At 42.4% G+C, this 20,833-nt stretch overlaps 1 protein-coding gene across 1 annotated transcript in view; it reads right to left on the reverse strand.

The window, feature by feature from the left end:
- Nucleotides 1-9,505: 9,505 nt before the first annotated feature.
- SLC35F1 (solute carrier family 35 member F1) overlaps nt 9,506-20,833 on the reverse strand; it is a 383,792-nt gene continuing 372,464 nt past the window's right edge. The window contains exon 8 of the mRNA XM_028117096.2: nt 9,506-9,730. Coding sequence (XP_027972897.1) covers nt 9,506-9,730 — 225 coding nt within the window. The remainder of the gene's footprint in view (nt 9,731-20,833) is intronic.

Raw genomic sequence — 20,833 nt, forward strand, 5'->3', positions numbered from 1 at the left:
ATAAAGGGAGAAACTGGAGATGCAGATGGAAAAGTTAGGTTTGGCATGTTTCAAGGCTTCATTTGTCCAACGGAAAAGGGCATTCAGTGGTATCAAATTCTAAGCACAGTCCTGACTGTGTTCAGGAAGGAGAAATGTAACCTGACTGCTCTGTTCTCAGGCGTTCATCTCATTCTGAACCACATGTGCCATGGGATGCTAGGCAAAAATCAATGTCTTTGGTCTTGCTAATAGTTGGCCTCGGGCTTCCCAGAAAAATCTTGAAGACCTGAGTTCACAACTTTGCTGGAGATTGACAGGTGGGACAAGATGTTCAAGTGATGAACATGAAGAGAAACAAATCCCTTTAAGGTAAAAATAGACATAGCTAGTAGATCAAGTTGCAAAGGAGTAGAGGTGGAAGCATTTTTGAATTTCCTCTCCCGGAGAAAATTGTCATCTAGTGTACTTAACCCAGATAGAACTTAATTTGGAAGCAAGTAACTGAAAGATGGCCTCAAATTCTCACGTGAAGGTAGGTTTTAGAATCTCCTACCATAAGGCCAAATAGAAGCATTATCAGGAATATCCATGGCTCATACAAGGTGCCCTGGATAATTTCACTTGACTTGGATTCTCTTCTCACATCTTGACTTTGGCTCTGTGTGGCCACATAGCTTTCCAACACCTGTTTTACCACATTGGCTGAACATGTGAGCTGAACTGAGTCAGGGCTCTTGTCTACACCTGTCCAGTTGCTGTAAGTGGGGCCAGTCAAGGGCAGAACCTGGTTGGTGCAAAACATCTGACTTTAACCAAAACTTCTCTTTGGTTTGATTTGGGGGGGCTTAACTTTAATGCCTTATTTTTCAGATTGTCATCTCTAAAATTAATACTTTTACATATTAGTCTGTTCTAAGGATAAAGCATATAAGAAAAAAGGAAAGCTTTTTGTTCATTATAATCAGGGTAGCAGTGAGTGATTTGCTATATATTATTATCCCCACATTATTCTACCTGGGTCATAACTTCTTCTTTGGATAAATGGAAGAATGGTGTAAAAATTTTTTTGCAACTTTGGAAATAAAAATGCAGAGAAAGAAAAGTTAAATTAACTAATAACCCCATTAAAGAAAATCAGCTTATACCTCAAGTTGGATGGTATGAACCAGCTTCACCAGCAGTAAGACATTGCACAGTGTTCGCTAACGTGGGAATCTTGAAGTATTGTGTTGACAGGTAAAGATGTTAGAAAATATAATGATTTTTAATTTTTTTTAAATCATGATTTGATTTTAAAGTAACTGTTATTTAGGATCCAGAGTGTTTTAACAAATATGCAGTGTAATATTAAAAAATCTAATTCTATTCTTTTTTTAGAACAAATGTGCTTACAGCCTAGAGACAACATCTGAGATGTGACCATTCACGCTCCTCTTCTTGAATGGTTTTAAAAACAAAAGATCAAACATAGTTAAGTTATAAAGAAAAAAAAATTTCTTTTTCCTGAAATGCTCCAAGAAGCAGTCATCAAGAATGAACTAGGGTAGAAACACCAAGCCGAGAAGATGGCAGCAAATGTGGAAGGCTGCCATGAAGCTGGGCCAGTCATTTCAGGAAAAGCAGACAGAAATAATATGATCCAAAAAGCAGATGTTAGCACCTTCTCAGTAGAAATAGATGGGACTTACGCTGTACCCTGTAGAAGATATTCTACTTTATCGTGATAATGTCATTAACAGCATTGCATTATTACATAAAAGTCTGTTTCTTTACAATGTCAAGAATCTAGGGGTGCCTGGCTGGCTCAGTAGAGCATGTGACTCTTGGTCTCAGGGTTGTGAGTTCCAGCCCCACGCTGGGCATAGAGATTATTTAAAAAAAATTTTTTTAAATCAAGAAAAGAGGACTGCATTACAAACAGAAGCAATATATTCAACCAACCATGAGAGAAATAGTAGAAGGGCATTTTCACCAAAACCCCCCGGTAATCCAGGAGTAGGAGCTGGTGGCCCCATAGAAACCACAGGGCTCTAAGAGACTGTGGTCCCAGCATGAAAGCAACATGCACTCCTCAGGGAAGGCAGGGGCAACTTTTGGTTTCAAAATTTCAAAGTTCTATTATCATGATCTCTTGTTTGATGACTTTTATTTCCCCACATCCTTACCTCACCAAGGACCACTCAACTGAGCTGTTTGTTTTGCTCCAGTTAGTCAGGAGGAATGTAGAAGCTCCTTCACTTTAGAATCAAGTCTGGTCTTCAGCCAAGGGCAGGTGACTTGTTTCTCAAGGGCAGTAGTCTTCCTAGTGACACTAATCTGCCATAGGTCATCGGAGAATATAGGAGTGACAGCTAGTGAGTGTCTGGAGGTGAGCTGTCTCCCCATAGCAGCAGTGAGCTCCCAACCCAAGAACCCAGCACATACAGATGGACCACTGCAGCTTTCAGGAGCTTGTCTGGTTTTGGAAGTCTCATGGGCAATGCCCATCCCAAAGACCCCCCCTTACACTTGAGTTTTGAGTAAGAGTAGCAGACGAACAATTCCCCATCTGCACATTTGCCTTAACAGATTCACCACGGAAGGGCAAAGGCGATTTACCTCGGGCACATGCCCTTTTCCTTTTCTCTTTGGGATCGTACTTACAGAGTTGGGTAGAAATAAAGATCCTCTTAAGGACCAGATTGCCTGAGCCTTGAATGGGAAGGATCTGCATTAGCTCTGTGACTCTGGTTTCCAGTGATCGCAAAGCAGCCTCTTCAACTGGGGACTCATACTCTATGGTGCAACCCGCAGAATTTCGCCAGTGGCGAACCAGGCTATATAGCCTCTTCAGGCTAAAACACCTTTCCTTCAACTAAACCATCCCCATGCTTACATGTCAGAAAATGACTTGAGATTTTGAACAAAGTGACTTTCAATATTCCTTCCAGGTTTCCAATTCTGCGTCTAAGCTTTTGACTAAAATGAAAATGAACTCCATTGTTGTTTGGAAGTCGCGATTATGAGTTGAAAACTAAATGCCAAGTCAAGTCTCAGCCTTCAGCTGTGACACCAGACTCCCCCACGTTAAGTTGTCCTCTGTCCCTGATAATTTTCCTTTTAATTAAAACGCAGCCTGATAGGCAGAATCTTGAGGCGCATAAAGCAGTTATGTGATTCACTCAACCATTTGTATGCATGTGTGACCTATTTAGTTTTTAAAATCCCATTTAATGCCAAAAACTACATTAAAGAATTCAAACAAAAGCTCACAGGGAGTCCCATAATGAGACTGTTTTGATTATTCCAGTGATTAGCCCATTTCCTTTCTCTTTGGTAATTTCATTTAGAAAAGTAGTCGTTTTAAGAACAAGTAGATTTTCTTTATTGCTTTTCTAGTTTGCTGTGAAACTGGCAAGTGGCCAACCAGCTGTGAAACTGCAATTATTACTATTACTTAAAATTTATCAAACCTCTTCAGGTGCTCCAGAAATAATTCTCCTTGTCTACAAAGACAAGGCCAAGAAAGGCATGAACAAGACCCAACCTTGCCACAACACGACAGAAATAACTTTTGGGGACGCTGTTGGAGAACATGTTGGTGCAGAATTGCTGAAGGGTTCTGATCCTTGGCCGCCAAGCAAGCGTTCTTCAGGACCTAGGAATCTACCACTTCCTCCCATGAGGAGTATGCAATCCATTCAGGGGTGCATGTATTTGTCACTGAGCACTTTTTGAAATGTATGGGTGTGTCAGCTTCTAATGTAATTTGCTTCTGAATAATTCTAGCAGTACCACTTCCTTTAGTCTCACGAGCTGCCCTCCGGGAGTAAGAATCCAGGAACAGCCTCGCCATCCTGGGCGGGTGGTCGGCTTCACCCTGATGTTCTACCTCAGCGACATCTAGTGGCAAGAAGACATGGCTATCCACTGTGCCGCCGGCTTCCCACCGTGAGGGACGGCTGGTCTTATCTCTTAAAACCAGAGTGAACACACACGTTCAGGTCCGCCTGGTAAAGACTGGGTCCACGCCTATTGTCCAGGCATAATTATTAATAGTGTCTGCTTTCACTCTTGAAAGTGTTAACAGACTGGATAATGAATTACACAGGCTCCTTAATGCCTTATGGTAGCTCTCCCATCTATTAGGTGACTTAACATATCACTTTGAGGTAATAAGTTCAGGAAGATTATTCCCCATTGTGTAAAGTGATATTTATCTTTACCTATCCTGAAATTATCCTTCAAGCATTATGGGATTGTTTCCAGCTCTAATGCTGAGACCGGGTGAACAAGCTCATTTGATAGATCTTAGTCTTACCCGCACCAGGCCTTTGTCTCTCCAGATGGAAGCCCCTAATTTTCGTCTTTTCCCAGAGACCTGTTCCCTCTGATCATTAGTTTTCCTTGTTAATCAGGCTGCAATAGTGTTTGGACGTGACTTGTCTGGCTGTCTGAGAAGTGACACACAATGGCTAGTCCTTTCAGGCACTGATGTAAGGCCATCTGGTAGGTGCGGGATTTCCCAGCTGTATTATAATTTTTTTGAATTAAACATTTTTGACCACATAGAGAATAAGGGGCAGAGACACTGCCTAGGTGGCCCATAGCGATCCCTTTGTTTATGCTTGCAGAAAGAAAAAAGACAGAAAAAGAAAAAAAAAAGGAAGCAAAAAAAAAAAGATCGGTGTACATAATTAAGAAGCAGTGTTATAAATTCAAAAACACTATTTGCAAGTAAAAAAAGAACTTCACTTTGTTGCTTTTTTATCCCAGGGCCAACCTGAAGGGGTCAACATTTTAAGGGTTTATAAAAAACTTCCCAGAAGTGTACATTTAAGTGGACCAGTGATTCATTCCTTCCCAAGAACAGGAATTTTATAAAAAAAAGTACTCAAGTAGAAGAAAAAAAGGGAACATTTTGTAATAGAAATCTTACTCTTGTATTTTCTATTTTGAGTTTAGAAGTTAGACTGCATTAAAAAAAAAAAAAAAGATGTACAAATGCCTTCCCTGTGCGAGATGTTTTGCTAGGCCTGAAATGATCTGGTTTCAGATCCTGTTATTTCAATGTTATAATTTGTTTCCCATGGAACATTGAGACAATGTAACAAATTACAGCTCTCTTGCTGAATTTTACTTGTTTCTCTTTTTTCTTCATGATAATGGTCACAAAAATCATTCAAGTGCCGCCTTATCTTACCTTTGCAAGAACTTCCAAGCATTTAGGAAACCGAGTTTTTTCCCTTAAGAAAATTAGAATTCACTGGGGAGACCGAGTAAACATGTCCTATGCATTTATTGTGTATACCCTTTGGACTCCAATTATTTAGAATTGCTGGACACTTGGACATAGCCTGGGTTGAAGTTCAAATATATTTCATCTTTGATGGAAGAACCTCCTCGATAAAGTGAACAACACATTAGAGAAATCTTCGTATTTTTTCAAGGAAAAAACTTTTTTTAAAGCTGAGTCACATTTTTAAGCAAATTCTTAGTGTTAAGTACCTAGGGTTGTACTTATAAAGGCAGATCATGAGGATCTCAACTTACGAATACTCTATAAAAGATCAGTGTGCTGCTATTCCTATTCTCTTGAAAAAAAATGGGTGTTTTTCCTTTAAAAATATTTTAAATATATAACTCAGGTACACAGTCCTTTTTTTTATTTTAAAAGATTTTATTTCATTTATTTGAGAGAGAGCACGCATGAGCAGGGGAGGGGCAGAGGGAGAAGCAGACTCCCCACTGATCAGGGAGCCCAATGTGGGTCCCAGGACCCCAAAATCATGACCTGAGCCGAAAGCAGACGGTCAACTGACTGTGCCACCCAGGTGTCCCTCAGGTACAGTCTTTGCAGCTCGTTTAATTTTTGAGGTCCGATTGTGAACACACACGACAGGAACATGTGAATTTATATACATCATCTCGAAGTATTGAAGGGATTGCTGGTGCCTGCAGTCAGTGGGGCAAGGACAATGACAAGATACTGTGTCAGTCCAGAGCAGAAACACAAAACAGTCCTGCTTAATAAATGCTGTGTTCTGGAAGAGCGCTCGTCATTTAAGTCTGGCATTATGCCAAGGGCAACATACACAGAACTTTCTCCTTTGTAAGACATCGTTTCTTGGGGGGAAATTTATATTGTTCTACATGTGTTTTAAAGGTGGGCTTGGAGACTGGAGCCCCAGAGCCTTCTCAAGGCTTGGTTAAGTAATTAATTTTGCAAATTGCAAACGCGTTCCTTTTGGCTTTTCAAAGCTATAGCTCTGAGACCAACTGTGCCCTTCCTAATTTGGAAATACTTTCTTTCTGGTTTTTATTTTGACATGGACCCTGCTATCTACTTTCATGGCTATTTCCAGCATCCCATGGGAGCTCCTTTCATGGCCGTCATAGTGCAAACACTCAAGAAAACCAAGAACTCAGTGCTTTCATAAAGCATTTATTTTTATTTGAAAACATTATACAGGCATTACATTGCCACAGCCAGTCCATAGGGGAGCATGCAAATATCAAAAATGGAGTTTGTTCAACTTATCGGTGTAAATCTCCTTTTTGGTTTATATTTTCCACTTACGGTGCCTGGATTAGTGTGCTTTGTTATGTGGCTTGACAATAGAATCCTACCCATGGGGTAAAATCTGTCCTGGTAGCTAGCTGGGGACTACTAAGTGGTTATAACTCAAAAACAAACCCAAAACAAACAATACTACACACTTGTCAAAAGGTTAATAGCACAAGTTAGCAATATCTAAACTAAACATTGAAACATTTTCATGGGACACAGTGGTGCAGATTTTTCCACTGCTTGGTCTACCTGCTTGTGTATTTCAGAGTCTGGAGCGGTGGGAAGGTGTGAAGTTGTGACCAAGGCAAGCGCTGTCCCCAGGGCAGGTTTTCATGGAGGAAACTGAGAACCAGCACTGATCACTAGCGGGGAGGCGTGGGGGGTGGGGGAGGCGCTGTGGTTTGCTTACCCAATCCAATTCTATACAAGTTGCTAAAGTCTCACTTGTGCAGGGTGGGGGTGGGGGGGGCGAAAAGCTGAACTTTTTGCTGGTGTCTATTGAGGCTGTGAGATTTCAGAAATGAAAACGGCTAGAGTTAATGTCCTACTCGCGCTTCCCACCCCGCTCCCGAAGAACCAGTGTTTTTACACAAAGAGTTTGTTCTTTGCTATTTTCTTTTTTGTCCGAAGGGTCAATCTGGAACTCCTGATCTCAGACGGTGCAATATGTTATCAGCCTTTCTAACTGGAGACGAACCAACACAGTGAAGGACCCCAGTGACATGAAAGTCGTTGTGCACGAGAACACTGGATGGTAAAGGGTTTACAGTGAGTTCACCTTAACATTCACACTTGGTTTCCATACAAGGGAGTCAATTAAAATATCCTAGAAAATAATCCAGATGGAGACTTTTAGCCAACCGTTGACTGCAAACCTTTTTGAAATTTAAATTTTAAAAAACTTCCCAGTCCACTGAGTTGACTTGGAATAGCTTCATCCACTTATTTCTCATAAGACTTTACTAAGTGTCTACAAATTAGTGTCATAAAAATGAATAAAAAAGACTAAAACATTTGGCTTTAAAATAAATACTAAAAATGCAATAAATCAAGCAAATTATGCCAACCGAAGGAATGTAAACACAAAAATAAAACCACAGTCTTTAAAGGTCTTCAGATCTGAATGGACAAAATATTCAGAGAAAGGTATTTAATTGGTTTAAAAGGTAGCAGAGAGCAGACACTGGCAAGTTGTTTTGACATTGATTTCTTTTTTCTCCAAAAATAAAACATATTTCTGAGGGGGCTGAACAGAGATGACCATACACTCTGCATATCCGAGGAGGTAATTCTTCTTCGCCACTTCCGGGGGCACGACTGCCCCCCCGGGGGTAGAAGGCAGACAGAAGGGCCACCTGCTGCTGACCAGCCAGCACGGGACGCGTTCGCCTACCCAGGAATTAGGCCTTGTGCAGGCTCTACGGGAGTCCTGACGGGGCTGCAATCTGTCCTACTTTACACGGACCCCTCCGGTGATTTGTTTTGTTTGCTTAAGATGTATTGATCTGAATTGCCCACAGTTTCATAAGCATTTATTTTTCCTTAACAAACCCTGTACTCCATCACGGATCTTTTTGCATGGTATTGAAGCCGGTCAAACTTAAAGACTATTTCACATACTGACACATAAAATCTATTCCAAATCGTAGAGGTCTGTGGTGCTTCTTGGTTTTGTGTGTTTGTGTGTGTTTGAAAAAAAGAGTTACTTTAAGGGCAACAAAATTAGACTAGTGACATATCCCTCAAAGCCTTATCAGGACCCCACAATGTTCTCTGTATCCCTAAGAATAGGGTGTTGATATATTCTGCTGTTGAAGGGATGCCAAATATGACCAAGATGCCACACTTTTTCATTCATGACATCTTTATCACTACCACGTGGTCAGATCAATCAAGCCATTGTCAGAGACTGCTCCACATCAGCACGTTGACTTTGTTGGGGGCCACCCCACCAATGACACTCCACAGTGAGGGTGATTTCCATGCTGGTGTATCTTAACAAGGGTGGGACACAATTGAAGAGGGCAGAGGGCCATGGCTTTTTCCAATGACTTGAATAATTTTCATAGTATCACTAAAGAAATCTAGGAATTAAATGTAAAATCAAATACATTTTTGGAAGAGAGGCTATAAGGAGGGGCAGAAAGATTTAATATATTTAATATATATATATATTACCCAAAACACACATGATATTATTATTCCTGGGGTTTCCTATAAGCCACGGAAATAAAAGCTTCCTTATCCTGTTATTACAGGGACTTCATTAGCAGAATCACGTGGTACAACAGAAAGGCAATGGCCCGGAGTAATCAGAGATCAAAATATAAAAAAGCTCAAGTGTTTGTTTTATATCTATTCCTAGAATAGAGAATTATATGGTCAGTTGCCCCTCCCCACAAGGGTGACAGCACAAAATACTTGTTGAGCAGGCAGTCCAACAGGTGACAGAGGAAACCATCAGCCACCAGGCCCCTCGGCTAAGGAAACTTCTCAGGGTGGAGCTCCTGTGGTATGCAGCACTCATGTAAACTGTGCAAAAAAATAAAGTATGATTCTTAAAAAGTGACTTGCCATAGAAAAGTGGGATTTATGTTAACTACATGTGGGTCTGGCGATAGTTCTCATCAGGAGTACAAAACATCCTCCTGAAAGTTAGTGTAATAACAGTAACAATAATAATACAAATAATAATAATACTTGCTTTTAATTCAAAAGTTTTCACAGTAATTAATGCAGGAGGGTTGTGATCAGGAAACATACTAGCTAGGCGTCTCTCTAAGTCAGATGGCTCGGAGGCCGTGACTCCAGGGATGTTTAGCTTATGCCTCTTACAGGCTTTCAGATTTGCTACCTTGCAGTCCACCTGCGTAAACCGCACCTAATAAATACCTTTCTCTATGTACAATACAGAGATGAAGGGCGAACAACGTGGCCACGGAGGTGACTTCAGTGGGCGGGGAGGGCCTCATCCTAGGCCACGCGGACGTGGGGCTCCTCTTCGGTCTCCTGGCCCAGGCTGGTGTAGGTGACTGAGGGCTCCACCTGCGCTGTGGCCGGTAAGTCCACGACGGGGCCCGAAGGATTGCGGAACTGCTTGTACACTCGGGGGTCCTGGGCTACGTATGTGGAGGTGGAGGAGTAGAGCACCAGCCCGATGAGGATGGTGAAGAAAGACAGGAGATACAGCCCTGAAAACTGAAGGACACGACAGCAAAGTCATTTAGCAGTCAGAGCAGAGCAGCTCCCACGAGAAAGAGGCACCGAGGGACCAGAGCAGAGCGTTTCCCAGCGGAGTAGGCAGCGAGGCGAGCCAGCCAAAGCTCTTGTCGGGAAGTGAATGTTCTCTTCCTAAACGGTCTTGGCCTTATTGATTCTCCTTATCTGTTGCCTCAGCTCTGTGGTGAACACAGAAGAACACTTAGCTAATTGTCCCTAAAGTGCCAGTCTGAGGACCTGCTGTGGGAGGGCTAGTTAAGCACAAATTAAAATACATCAAGTTAAAAGCAAAAAAAAAAAAAAAAAAAAGTCTCCAATATCACTCAACAAAGAGTTGGTTGTTTGTGGCTTCATTAAACCCAGAAGAAATATAGATGTTCCATTTAAGATGGTGATGAAGCCACAGACACCGAACCATGCCCTGACGCAGCTGCATCGGGCACTCTTGTTGTGTCTTCATCCGATTCAGACACTATTTGTGTTCCCCGTAGGAACTCTTACTGCCTTTTGTAACTATCTTTGCAAGAATAGATTATCCTTGGATCGAAAAAAAATAGTATAATATTCCATTCTGGCTCCACTAATCTGGCAACAACCAAACAGAGCTGTATATGTAGCATCCTGCTTCCTAAAGCATTTGCTTGACAATTCATAGAGATTGGCTGGGGGAGGGGGGGAGAAAATATGGGTTTAAACAAGTGCCTGTGAATTTATGTATGTTTTTGAAAAACTACAACTTCTGGAGCTTCTTGAGTAGTTACCCTGGAAGTTGTTCCTTGAGTAATTACTGCGCGGAGGGGTGGGGGCAGTAAGGTAACAACACAAGTGTTGCCATTTCTATTTCATTCATTCGTTCATTCATTTATTTGTTCACTCATTCAATGAATAGTTTCTTGTATGCCCTTCTACAGCAAACGTGGGGACGTTTATATACTGGGGACAGAGGAATGAGAACATACGGTCGAGGGCTTAATCATCTCCGTGGAGAGACAGAGGTACAGGTAGACAAAATACAGTGCACTCGAGAATGCCAAATCTCATTTTAGCCCAGAGCTGTTGTCCCAGTCTGGACCATATGCTGCATCCCTGGGCAGACAGAAGACCAATTTGATTGGATTTTATTTCATTTTTCGTGCTCATACTCTAAGAGAACTAAAAACTGCTAAAAAGACAAGAATTAGTTGGCAGCTGGAAGAAGAACAGGAAGCGGATCCGGAGAGTTTATAAAGTAAGTTGCAAGGCTGTAAGGGTTCAAAGACAGCTTCAGCAGACAAGTCATCCCCGAGGGGAAGAGCCCCTGCTACAGTGTTTTTTCCTTTTTCTTCCTTCTTTGCCTCCTCCCTGCTACTGTTCCTCCTCTCCCTCCCCCTCTTCCCCGCCTCCTTCTCCCTCCCTCCTTCCTTCCACCCCCCTCCATTTCTCTCTCTTCAGCAGCAGCAAGGTAGCTAAGACTAAAGACCATTTTCCGATTTTCCTTCTAGATCATTCCTCACCCTTTCAATTTTTATTCTTCATATTCAAACCATTTGAGACTCTTTCCTCAGGTGGATTTATAGACGAGATTCGGCTTCTAACAGCTTCACTTGAATAACCTGAGACAACCAGTTCCGTTTTTCCCAATGAAAAGAGGTTTCATTCTGTGGCTCATGAATTTGTTGGTAAAATGAAATGCGAGGAGAAAAGACCACTCAGAACTGTTGCAGGTGATGTCAGAAAACCGATTTACCCCTCCCCTCCTTCCTGAAATTCTACATTCGAGAGCTGCAGTCTTTACCTGAAACTCCGGTGAACGAAATGGGTTTGTTCTCAACACTGTAATCATTTCAAATATCCTGTTAATAACTTTCGTTTTCAAACCCCACGGACGGGTCCCTGGTGTTAGGTGAAGAGCGTTGCTGGTCTCAGGTGTGAGCCGGTTCCTGCTGCAGCGGCCGGAAACAGGGAGACTCCCCACTGCCTTCCAACCACACGCTGGACTCAAATCCCAGCTCCCTTACTTTCTAGCTATCATTTTGGACAAGTATGCTAACCTGCTCAGGTCCAACTTTCCTTGTCAGTGAAGTGAGGCTAATAATTGTTACCTATACATAGGTAGCTATATAGAGAGGGGCTGTAAAGATTAAACTCGATAAAGCATGTAAAGCACTTATTTGATGCTTACCTTGCAACAAGCATTCAACTCCTATCACCTTTGTTGTCACGATTACTGTTTTGTCGTTTTTGTCTATAGCATTATCTTATAATGAGTAGTCATGTATGTAACACTCTTATGGAATCATTGATTAAATTGCCTTTCTCCCTTAACTATGGGACTGACTGTGTCTTTCTTCATCAGTGTCAAGTGCAGAGCCTGGCCTATATAGTGTCAACATCTACTAAGTGTTCTTTGTTCTTTGTATTTTGAATAAATGAATGAATCTAGTTACAGAGAAGTTTCAGATTAAAGAAACAAAAAGTAAAACGTCAGCCTGTACCAGTGGCGTACTTTAAATTTTTTAGCCTTAAACTTGATAATCCAGTGTCATTTCTCATACATACAATGGCAAACAGAAACTCATTGAAAGGGAAGTCAGAGTACTGACCCTTAGTCATTAACTTCAAAAGTCATCTTCAAAGCTGGGGTCAGTCAGAGGAGAACAATAAGACAACGAAGTGGGGGGGACGATGCAAGAGTCTGGGTTGAAGATGGGGGCTACAGACCAGTGGACTGACACAGGATGTTTCATAAACTCGGACGGACAGGACTTGGCAATGCGGGGGAAGGGACAGGAAAGGATCTCATGTGGGGTATCCCGCAAGAAGGATGTGAATTCCTCTCAATTTCTGGTTTCAGTTCCCATAGTCTGACTTGATCAAGATGACAAATATTTTAATATTCATCTCTGTAAAGCTAAGACCTTTGCCATTGTATGAACAAATACCTGAATCATCCCTTTTTTGGACATAGAACCATCAAGTGGAATGATACATCCACTACCCAGTGTTTTCCTGGGACATAGCTCCAGAATGACAGCACATATTTTACTTCCAATAAATTTCCATTTAATTCATGCAGAATTCATTCTAACATTGTTCAAAATATAGATAGCATGGGATTTTATATGACAGAGGCACCTTGGAAGTCACCCAAGAGTTTTTATTCATAGATAGTAGACAAAGTCTTATTTAGCACACAAACCCAAAAGGGAACAGAAAGACATGAATTATGATTAATCTGGATAAATAATGACAGAAAGGTTTGATTTTCTTTTCCTCTTTTTGGATTGACAGAAAAAAGAAAATTGAATCAGGATCTCTAATAGGATGATTCCTAGTTTTGGATGCTGCACTTAGCCTGATAGAGCATTCTTTAAAAAACAAATGAAGGGGGGGTAATCGGAGGGGGAGACGAACCATGAGAGACTATGGACTCTGAGAAACAAACTGAGGGTTCTAGAGGGGAGGCGGGTGGGGGGATGGGTTAGCCTGGTGATGGGTATTAAAGAGGGCACGTACTGGATGGAGCACTGGGTGTTATACGCAAACAATGAATCATGGAACACTACATCAAAAACTAATGATGTAATGTATGGTGATTAACATAACATAATAAAATTAAATTAAAAAAAATTCTGTATATTCTAGGCTGCTTAACTCATTTAGTGCAAAGAAATACTCATGCCTAGTTGCCTAAGCAAAGAACAAGGAGTGCCCTGGCCACTAGAGGAGGTCTGAAAGCCATGTCCAAGTTACACATGAGGCAAGGTTCAGGTGGAGGCTTGCTGCCCCCATTGAAGAGCACAGGCTGCTGCCGGAAGTGTACTCTGCGCCCCCAAGTCAGCTGTAGCCCATCAGAAGATGCTTTATGTTCTGTGCTGCGGACACACTCTGACCTGAGTTTATCCCACCTGGAACTTTGAGAAGCTGAGAAAGGTTGCGCCGGCATTAACACCACCGTGCTGCACACAATGTTTACTTTGCTGCTGTCTTTTTCCATCCTGATGGGTCTTCTATGCTAACAAGGTTAGAAAGCACTCGTGGCACATAATGAGAATGCTTGTGTGTTGCTTCAAGCAATGTGACTGGGACACGAGCCATTGTCCAGAAGGGCGTGGCTAGACTGACGATAAGATTGTACAAAGTTCCTCAACCTCCAGCTAAGGATTAAACCTAGCTCTAGCCAGCTGGCGTCTCAATATGATTACTATTTAGCTAACGGGACATTCAGCACATCAGTTAAGGACAGAAAATATTTTCACTTTGGCTTTGGTACTGAACATCTAAGCAGAGTTTTAATAAACTAATGACTTTAGTGAGTCTTAAGCCTATCCCAGTGGAAAACCACATGATTTGAAAGCCATTTCAAAGTACATTTATAAGTAAACCAACTAGAATAGGTAAGGAAGAAAGCAATTTTCAAGGGCATCTTTCCTTTTTTAGCTTGACCAAAAAGATGGCAGGGGTGAACAGAGAAGAACGTGGGCAATCCGCAGAAAGGCATAAGGGGGTTTGAGGATGAAGTAACTTTGGGTTAAAGCTCTGTTTTTACTCATTTTATGTCCCAACCACTTCTGTATGATGGGCTTCCTTTTTCCTTCTTTCCTGGGGAGTGCACTCGTGGTGCATGCTTCTGTATAATACGGTTTTTCTAAGACTCATGATGTCGGATTCTGGTCATTTTTGCTCAGTGACTGCACTGGGGCCTCTTAATGATCAGAACAAATTTTTATTTAATACGTAATGCCAAGTTAAAAGACTCTTTTAGCTCTTAAAGGGAGATATATGGCAGTTCTATCTCCAGAAAAAAAAAAACAGAGTCAGTGGAAAAAAGAAACTATGTCGCTTGTGATATGTTGAAGAAAGATCTGGGAAGAAAGGGAAGAGTAGCTAGTGAGGTTTCCTAGGAAACTGGGGTACAGGGGAATGAGATTTAGGTAAAGCTCCTGGAGTTATCTGACAAAAAAGGAGAAATTTAAATTTAGATCCAATTTCCATCTAACTTGGAGAGCCAAGGACCTCAGAGAAAATGCAATTGGAAGGAGGGAAAAAATAAGGTCAAATTAGAAAGAAAAAGAGATATAGGTAAAGAAAGTTCCTCAATAGCCAGGAGGAAAGGGGACTGCATGGCTGGATAGCCAGAAAAGGAATAATTCTCTAAATTAACCACCCAGCATGTAATCTTTCTCTCTCCATCTCTCTTTTTGTGTACACACACACACACACACACACACACGTGTACGTACACGCACGCCCACACACCTGTGGGCCACGACTGCTGATCTGATAGGACCTGCTTTCTGAACTTGAGAGAAGCTGAGTGGGTGAGAGAACACCATCCCTGAAGCCTTCTCACGTGTGGTAGGTGAGCAGAGGACAACATTTTCAAAGCTTCATGTGTTCCCAAGGCTATCTGTAAAGTGCGGAGGAAAGAAACAGCAGTGTCCCAGGCCATGCCTCATCTTGAAGGCGTTATTGCTAAAATGTAAAGAGATATGTTGTCTTGCCCCAGCAAAGGGGCTCTATTGGATGCAAGGCAGCTGCTGCAAGAGGCATTCCATTTGGAAACTTGATAACGATAATCGTTGAAAGTGGTTTTTGCACTGCATCAGGAAGCTGCTTAGAAATGAATTCAAGGACATGTCTAAGTATTCTTATACATGGCTTTTCACACACACACAAAGGAAAACAAAAGATATATGGCTACTATAATGATTTCCTTTCTTGTTCTTATTCGTTTATTCTTTTCAACAGACACAGATGTAATTAAACCTTTCCACATTTTTGACTCTTTAGCAGAAAATACGTAGAAGGGTAGAGGCTGGGAATTTGCAAACTAAGCAGTTGCTTCAAAGGTCAATGCAACCATGGGTAAGTAGAACAATAAAGGGCAGTAACTGGTCATTCCCAAGGTCAGACGGCACAGGCTGGTATGTGAGGTTCAAAAGCTGGAGGGAAGAATTTCCATGCAGGGAGACTGGTCTGGCAATTTCAGTAGCAAGTTATGCCTGGGAAAAATTAGACTTTTAATTAAGTTTGTGAAAACTCTCCTCAATGATCTACGATGTAAAATAGTGTACTTTCCCTTATGCTTCCATACTCTGTGATATAAAGTGCACACATAAAGGTAAATCAATTGGCACATCTAACCATGATTTCTAGACTGAGAACAAATAAATAAACCCATTCTGTTCCCAACAGAAAACCAGGTCATGCAGTTTGGAGGTCCTCGGTACCATAGTAATTTAAAGACTCATCAGGGACTAAGTAATGCAAAATGCCAGTTAAGAGTGAATCAATTAAACATAATGCTGCCGTAGTGGAATTTTTAAATCCAAATATTATGGGTTGATAAAATTGGCTTTTATAACTAAAAGGGGAACCCAAGAATTTGAGATGTGAATTGAAAAGTGAACCCTTTGGGCAACAACCAATCTGCCGGGTGTCCTGGGGTAGAAGGGAGAGAGGACAGCTCACCAGTGACAACCCATCCCTTAGCAGCTGGGTGTATCTCAGCAGGTTGTGGACCACACCTTGAGCTTGGGAGTACAATGGTGTGGAGCAGAACCAGGGGAGGCTGGTCCTTGCTGGGCAGGCTGTAAGCCATGGTCTGCTTGGGATCCCGTTAGGAGAGGCTCTCCCCTGGTCCTGATCTATTGCTGCAGGTTGGAGCCAATTGCTATTCAGGGCAAGGCAACGAGACAGACTTGGCTCCACAGAAATGCCAACATAAACAAGTTGCTGCTTGACCTCCTAAATTTGGCTCTGCACTAAACTAACAAGATCATTTTTATTATTATTAAGAGTATTAAAAATGCAAAAGTTTGGCTCCTGAGTTTACTGAACTGGAAATAAATGGCCTTAGAGGCCAGAGCTTTTTCAAATTCTTCTGAACTGCCTTATTGTTGTTCTGTCTCCTACACTTGCCTCCTTGTATTTCTTCTCCTCATCCCCCCCCCCTTTTTTTAAGAAAAAAGAAAAGGGCTAAATCTCTCTGGCTAAATATTGCAATATTTCTTTCTTCTAAGTCATAAGTCACAGCATGGGAAAATGTCAAATGTGAGCATGGCACACAATCTACCCACAAACACCAAAATCGGTTGTCTTCAGAGACCAACAGTACTGACCCCAATCCCTCCCTCCCTGTTCTTTCTCCAAAGGAGATAGAAAGTAATCCCAAATCCATGCTAGTCTCATCAAGACAGAAAATAAATCAATGAGTGCCTCAGTCAAAATGCCAAGTGGTCTCTATACTCAGAGAACAACTTTATCCTCCAAACAGCATGTTGTTAAGGAGAGAAGCAGCGAACAGGAGGGCCCTGACACTGTCGCAGGGCAAGGCTGGGCCCCCCACTGCAATCTTAGTTCGGTTTATGAGGACTTCTGTTTGATTTGCAAAACCCAATTCATCTGGCAGTATAATTTGTGCAGCCGATCACCTCCAAGGCCAATGAGGGTTCTTTTATGGGCAAATATCTTCCCCTGTAATTTCACACATGAGTATGGGAACAGGGAGCTAAAAATGGATTTCTGACATTATCTTTTATATGACAAACAGACATTTTCACTTGGGTTGATGAATTGATAGAACTCCTCATTCATGCAGATTTCTATTCTCCCCAGTCCGGCAAAAGCCCAGAACAGCCAAGCCAGGAGTGGAAGAAATGGGGCCTACTCTGTGGGAGTGTTTAATTATAGCTCAGTTACAACAAAGGCCATCAGATGGCTCATTTATGTCACCTTTCCGTGCTTCCTTCTTATCACTCGCCAAAAAAGGATTACATTTGCGTATGAGGGACGCTGAGAGTGGCCTTCACTCCCACGTTGGGACTCTTGCATCATCAATCTATTTTCCCTCCACACGACACCGAGGTGCACGCTGGGCTGCCGTGGTTTTGCAGGAGACTGAATGTTAAAGTCAGTGAATGATATTTAGTCTATAGACGTGGTAGCGTTGCGGCTCAACTTAAAGAATTCCTGTTCCTTTACACTGGAATCAAGAGGCGGAAATGGGTGTGGCACCATGCCCTATTTCCCCCAGCGAGTGACCCAGTAGTAAAATTTTTGTTTCCTGTTAATGTATTGCTCTGTGGATCTAAAAGTCTTAGTTCCAAAGGGAGGAATGTTTCAGGGCTGCCTGGATGGCTCAGTTGGTTAAGTTTCTCTTGATTTCGGCTCAGGTCATGATCTCAGGGTTGTGGGATCAAGCCGTGCATCAGGCTCTGCTCTTTGTGCAGAGTCTGCTTGAGATTTTCTCTCTTCCCTCTCCCCACTCACTCTTGAGCACAGGCACTCTCTCTCTCTCAAATAAATAAAATCTTAAAAAACAAAAACAAAAGGAGGAATGTTTCTACCAGGAGACACAACAATGATCCCACTGAACTGAAAGTGAAGATTGCCACTCAGCTGCTTTCGGCTTGTGCTTCTCAATGAACAAAGAAGGGAGTTCTTGTCACTGTGCTGGCTGGGGTGATTGATTGGGCTCCTACTTCATGATGGAGGTAAGGGATAACAGGTCTGGAATACAGGCGATCCCCAGGCATTCCTTAGTATGACCATGCTCTGTGACTATAGTCAATGGGAAACGTCAACAACCCAATCCAGGCAGAACTACTAATGGCTCAGACCCTTTAGGAATGAAGATTGGGTCACCCCACCCCGCCCTGCCCCGTCCCTCTTAGAGACAGAGTGTGTATGTGCGTGCGTGTGCGCACACACACACACACACACACACACACACACATGAAACATATATGTATGAGACTTGATGCAGTGCTTGGCACAGAGAAAATGTTCAATAAATGTCGGCTATTGTTAGCTTTACATCACAAAGAGTAAATGCTAAAGCACGGAGAGATTTGAAAACTTTCCTTAATAGTTCTTTCTGAAAAGTTCAGCATGAATCAAACTGAACTGCAAATGCATTTATAGAATTGGCCACTTAAAAGAAGAGCACAGCAATCAATCCATCCAGAGCAGAAGGCTTTTTTGTCAATGCAAATAACAGACCCCTGGTTTATAGTTTGAACTTATTTTTATGTCGAGTTTCCTTACCATGATGCACGATTACGTAAGTCACAGGAATCCCCTTAAGTTTTTATTCTGCTTTACTTTATTAATTTAGAGCAACTACTCCCCGGCAGCACAAAACATCTTTGAGAATCCATGAATATAGTTAAGTTTAGCAATGCATTTTCTTCCTCGGCTGAAAAGTGGCCCTGCCCCCCCCCCCCGAAATACATCCATATTTGAATACCTGGAACTCTTGAATGTTAATTATTTCATTTGAAAAAGGGTCTTTGCAGATATGATTAAGTTAAACATTTTTAGATGACAGATTATCCTGGGTGACATAGACTGAACTGTGTCTACCCCACCCCCAAATATGTATTTTGAAGCTGTGACCCCCAATGTATCTTATATTTAGAGATGGGGCCTCCCTGGAAGTGATTAAGGTGAAATGAGGTCATAAAGGTGGATTGGGGTCCTCATGAGATGCCAGAGAGCTCTCTCTCCCACATCCCCCACCTCCTGTATGCACACAAAGAAAAGGCTAAGTGAGGACAGAGTGAGAAGGTAGCCATCTGCAAGCCAGGAAGAGAGCTCTTACCAGAAACTGAACCTTGCTGGCCTCTGATCTGGGACTTCTAGCCTCCAGGTGTGAGAAATAAATTTCTGCTGTTTAAGCCACCCAGCTTGTGGTATTTTGATATGGTAGCCTGAGCACAGACTAATATACCTAGGTTCAGGTGGGCCCTAAAGGCAATCACATGTATCTTATTAGAGGGAGGCAGAGGGAGATGGTAGACACATACAGAAGAAGGGTATGTGAAGATGGAGAAGAGGGAGATTGGAAGATGCTCTCCTTAAGGACTGGAGCGATACATGAGCCATAAGCCAAGGAATGCTGGCAGCCACAGCCGCTGGAAGAGGCCAGAACAGATTCTCCCCCAGAGACTCTGCATGGAGCACGTCTCTGCTGAATTCTGGCCTGGTATACCGTACATGCTGGATAGCTAGGTTGTGCGAGCATACCCGGAATGCCCCTGTTAATCACTATCCTGAAAATGTAGAGATCTTGTCCTCCTTCTGTATTCCCATCAGGCAGGATGCATAGCAGAGTGTGTTGTTCAGGGTTCAGGGTCAGGGGCGGCTCAGGGGGTGGCCAACCTGGAGTGTCTCCCTTGTAATGAAGAGTGTCCATGCGGCGGGTCTTGATTTTTTGGAAATGCTGGCCAGGCAAGGAGGGGAAGGGCTACTGAGAGTTGCAGGGTTAAGTTGCTATGATCTAAAAACTGGCTGCACGTAGATCCCAGCAGCAGATGCTCCCTTTGCATAAGTAAACCTACATCTTGATCGCTGCCCCTGGGTCTTTTCTTTGGTCTCATTGGACCATCACCCACCCTAGGCTGAGAGTCTGCTGGGATGCAAACCAGTCCAAAACAGATTTTGGACTTCTGGTCCTCAGAACTGTGAGAAAGTAAATTTCTGTTGTCTTAAGCCACCAAGTCTGTGGTAATCTGTTATAGCAGCTATATAGAACTAATAGACTCAACAATGAATTATTCATTCAATAACTGAGCTTAACTGTGAGCTCAGACCCTAGTTATCACCTCACTGTCCATCAGAAACCCTGAGTTTCTACCATTTCCTGAGCTGGGGATACAGTGATAAATAAGATGGCTATAACTCCATTCTTAGATTCCAGTCTGTTGTGGGAGAGACTGAAAACAGTTGAAGGAATTAATCTGTAATATGATTTTGGGAAACATTATGAAGGAAACAGGCGGCAGGGTGACATGAGAGTTTGGTGGAAGCTACTTAGATAGTGAGGGGAAGTGTTCTTTACAGACGAAGCCCTGGGGTTGAGACCGAAGCAGCCATGGGAGGAGCTGGGAAAGAGCAGTCCAGGCAGAGGGCATCAAAAGCAAAAGTCCCAAGGAGGAAAGGGCATGGTTAGTTCTAGAACGGGAAGGGCAGCCAATGTCGCTGATGTCTAACACTTACTAGTAATTCATAGTTGAGTGCATCTCTGTACTAGGCACTGTTTAATGGAATTTACACTATTCACCTTCTTAATATCTCATGAGGAAGCTACAATTATTT

The sequence above is a fragment of the Eumetopias jubatus genome, unplaced genomic scaffold (genome assembly GCF_037043125.1).
Source record: "Eumetopias jubatus isolate StellerSeaLion01/CBP00866 unplaced genomic scaffold, mEumJub1_p1.0 scaffold_6, whole genome shotgun sequence".
Taxonomy (NCBI): domain Eukaryota; kingdom Metazoa; phylum Chordata; class Mammalia; order Carnivora; family Otariidae; genus Eumetopias; species Eumetopias jubatus.